The following is a 3,928-nucleotide window of genomic DNA, read 5'->3' on the forward strand; positions in this document are numbered from 1 at the left end:
CCCCTCGGGGGCCTGGCACCTGCCTCAGGGGCAGGCGAGGCTGGCTGCCCGCGGCGCATCAGAGTTCCTGAGCCCCCTGCGGGTTGTATTCGTGGTGGTTCCCCCGTTTCGCAGATGAGGAAACTGAGGCTGAGAGACCAAGCTCAGGGTTCTATAGCCAGGACGCGCCAGGCGCCCACTCAGCAGGGTGCCCGGGGCTCCGGGGTCTGAGAGGTCCCCCGGGCCGGCACGCAGGCCTGAGAGTTCCCGGGACCCCCCACCACACACTCAGGCAGACTCAGGGGTGGGGGCAGGCCTCGGCCCCCTCCCAAGCCCTCCGCCGCTGCCTGCCTGGGGCCGGGGGGCTGCACGGGGCTGGCTGCCGGGAGGGGAGCCCCTAAGGCCTTCTCTCCCGAGGACCCGGGGCCCTGGCTGGCTGCCCTGTGGGGCAGCGGGGCTGGGCTCCCCCGGTCTCCAGGGTCCCACCGCCCTGCGCTGCCTCGTCCTGCAGCCCCGCTCCAGCCTCCCGAGCTGGCAAAGAAACAGCAGCACGCACGCTCCCAAATGTTTCCGTGTTTTATTAACAAAATCTTACAAAAGCGTCTGTCTTCAGGGAAGGTGGCGGGGCTGCCTGGCCTGGCCCGACACTCGCGGCTGGGTCTGTGGGGGGCCGGGGACGCGGGGCCTCCCTGCAGCCTGTGCCAGCCTGTGAGTTTGGGTTATGGCTTATGTGCAAAAATAAAATTTGGGGGGACTGGCAGGGGCACAGTGTGGAAGGGCTGGCAGCATCCCCTGTAGACATCGGTCCCCCAAATCTGGGAACCCTCAGTGGCCAGGCAAGAAAGGGGATCCCAAACAGGGCCTGCTCTAGCTGCAGGCACGAGTGTCGGACCCGCACCAGAGAGTTGGAGCCAGGGAGGTGGGGTCTGGGTCAGGCCCACTGGGCCTGGCAGAGAGCCAGCCTGAGCCCCAGGAGCGGAGGCTTCGATCTCCTGGGGCTGGGGGAGGCCACCGGGCAGGGGCGGCGGCCTCATACCCCGGCTCTCGGAAAGCTCAGGCAGGAGAGGATGGTTGCGCAGGGGGCGGGGGGGCCCAGGCTGGAGCACGGTGGGGCCCGAGGTCACGGACCCCGACTCCAGCCACATTGGCCCTCGGGGCGGGCAGGCTGGCGGCCAGCGGGGCGGGCATAGTGGCAGGCCCTGGCCCTCGCGCTGGCCCTTTTCACCAGCAGCTCTCCGCCTGGCCCCTCCTCTCCGCAGCCCCCTCTCTGGCTGGCCTGCGGCTCCTGTGCAGGCAGCTTGCAGGGGGAGAGGGGGGCGGGCAGTGCCGGGCGTAGCAGCAGCGTTCGGTGGGAACCTCGAGACCTGCAAGGGAAGACGCAGGACAGTCAGGGACGAGGCAGGGGCCTGGGGCGGCCTCCAGGGAGGGCAGGGGGCACCAAACGGGCTGAGAGCCCTGCCTGCCCGGAGCAGTGGGGCAGGGGGCTGCGCCCAGGCCGGGGAGGCACTCACAGGCCCCTGGCCAGCGCGGCTGAGGGTCGGGGTCTCTGGGGGCGGGGTGGACGGGGCTCCATTACCTGCTGTCTCTCTCCTGGCTCCATGGACACCGGCTGCTGCCTCAGCCGGTTGGAGGACTCGGCCCCGTGGGACCCTCCACCTGCCACTGGTGAGTCACCAAGCCGAGTTCAACCCTTCTCCAGGCTGGCATGAATCACCGACGCTTCTGCGTGAGAGCACACACAGGCCTGTGAGAGCCAGCTCAGCAAGCCCCCAGCCCTGCTCCCCACGATGCCAGCCCAGCCCAGCCCTGTGCTAACTGGCTGGGGTGCCCTCTGAGCTTTGGGGGGCTGGCCTGGAACGCGGACGCGGCCCTGGGACCGCTGAGCTCTACGGCGCCCCCTATCGGTGCTGCCATGATGCGGGCGCTCACCTGAGGGTCCAGGAGGCACCGGCCGCCAGGTCTGCTGCTGCCGCTGCTGCGTCTCAGCTTCGGTTGTCCTCGGGGACAGGGAGCCACGCTGCCCGAGGCGGGCCAGCCCCCTGCACGGCGACGGCCGGGGCCAGGCCGCGGCCCGAAGCTGAGGTTCCCAGGGCACTGGTTCTGCCTTGGCTTCGGCTCTGGGGTGTCCCCTGAGCTTGGTGCCCGCTGGCCAATGCCACCCAGACACTCGGTTTTTGAGTGCCCAGAGGGCCCGAGCGCTGAGCAGGATGAGGAGGCTGGGCTCCTGTCATGGCCTGAGTGTGTGTGGGGTGGGGGGGGAAGGGGGAGTGGCCCAGGCAGGCCCAGAGCCCCGGAAGACAGACGGAGGGTGACAGGGCAGGGTCTGGCAGGGGAGAGGGGTTCCTGTGCTGTTTGGGGCACACTGCCCGCGACTGGACGACGCGTGTCTGTGCGAATCGGGCTGGGAGGCTGAGGGGTTCCAACTGGACGAGAACGAGGCCGCCCACTGCACGACTCAGTCCAGCTCCAAAGTCCCAATGGGCAAAGGCCACAGGTGGGCTGTGGCGGGGAGGCGGGCGCCCGGGCTGCCCTCTATTCGGGCTGGGTCCGGTCGCTGGCCACGGACTCGTTGGTGAGGGCCGGCGTCAGGGCCTCGGCCTCGGCCTCGTCCTCGGCGGCGCGGAGGGGGCTGGCCGGCTCGGGCCCCTGCTCCAGGTCGTCCTGCACCTCCATGCCCCTCTGGATGAGCTGCTCCAGCGTCTTGGGCAGCGGGTGACGCAGGAAGCGCTTGAGCTTGGGCTGCAGGGTGCCCACCACGTACTGGATGACCTCCTCCTCCTCGGCGTCCACGTGCAGCGTCTGGTACAGGTCCCGCTTGCGCCACAGGAACTGGTCCAGCGGCTCGCCCTGCTTCTGCGGCAGGTCCAGCTCGCGCTGGATGGCCTCGCGGGACAGCGTGCCCTCGCTGTACTGCAGGAACGCCTTCTTGAACTCCACCCAGTTCCTCACCGAGCCTTGCTTGAACTCCCACCACTTCTTGGCCGGCCCGTTCATGTGGTTCTGGATCTGCGACAGCCAGTACTCCTCGGAGCCACCCACCTGCCGCAGGTACTCCTCCAGGTGGCTGAGGAACTCTCGCGGGTCCTCGAAGATCTGCGTGTCCACGCCAGGGCTCGGCTGCCCGTCCTCGCCGGGCACCCAGGGCGTGTACTGCTGGGCCTCCTCAGGCTCCTGCCCGGGCAGCTCGCCAGCGGCCGGCGGCGGGGTAATGGCGTAGGGGCTGACGGTGTAGTCGTAGCCATCGGCCTCGTGGCTGTAGCCCTCAGGACCCCCGACTCCCACGGAGACGGTGTGGCGGGCCGGCTCACTGCCCACCGGGTACTTGCCGCCCATGGACTCCAGGCGGTCAGCCCACCTCTCCAGGCGGTAGAAGACCTCCCTCCACACGTGCATCTCGCGCTTGACCCAGCGCTCCAGGTTGGCGATGGTCTCCTGGCAGCGGCTCAGGCAGGCCTTGATGGACTTCCTCCAGCGCTGCGAGTCGCTGGTGGGCACGTAGCCGTCCAGGTTGCTCTCCAGCTTGCCCACTGACCTGTGCAGCCCCTTCAGCTCCCGCTCCACCTGCTTGGACACCTCAGTCAGCAGGTGCCGGTGGGTCCTCCTCACGTGCTCCAGCATCTCAGCCCTGCACTTACCGATCTGCAGGATCACGTTGGGCTTGGCCGCCGGCCCGCCCCGGGGCCCAGGGTAGGTGTGGAGGCCGCCGCTCGTCATGTGGTCCAGCTCCATCTGTGCGCAGGTGGCCGCGGTGCTTGGACAGGCAGGAGGCGCGAACTGCAGAGTTCTCTTGGGGCCGGCAAGGGCTGCGGGGTCCGTGCGGCAGTGCGTCCGGCGGCGGCGGCGGCGGCGGCGGCGGCAGTGGCGGTGGCAGTGGCGGTGGCAGCTCCGGAGCCGGAGTGGGAACAGCGGCGCCAAGCTCTGCAACCAGCCGCCGCGGCGCCGGCTCTTT

The 3,928-nt window shown here is 69.6% G+C and overlaps 1 protein-coding gene across 1 annotated transcript; it reads right to left on the reverse strand.

The window, feature by feature from the left end:
* Positions 1-1,590: 1,590 nt before the first annotated feature.
* Positions 1,591-3,868, reverse strand: ARC (activity regulated cytoskeleton associated protein). Its single transcript, XM_006912940.3, has 2 exons — positions 1,909-3,868; positions 1,591-1,701 (listed from the first exon to the last, which is right to left on the reverse strand). Exon 1 carries the CDS (start codon positions 3,706-3,708, stop codon positions 2,512-2,514), a length of 1,197 nt encoding a protein of 398 aa, XP_006913002.1. The 5' UTR covers positions 3,709-3,868; the 3' UTR covers positions 1,591-1,701; positions 1,909-2,511.
* Positions 3,869-3,928: the final 60 nt, after the last annotated feature.

Source organism: Pteropus alecto, unplaced genomic scaffold (genome assembly GCF_000325575.1).
Source record: "Pteropus alecto unplaced genomic scaffold, ASM32557v1 scaffold105, whole genome shotgun sequence".
Classification (NCBI taxonomy): Eukaryota; Metazoa; Chordata; class Mammalia; order Chiroptera; family Pteropodidae; genus Pteropus; species Pteropus alecto.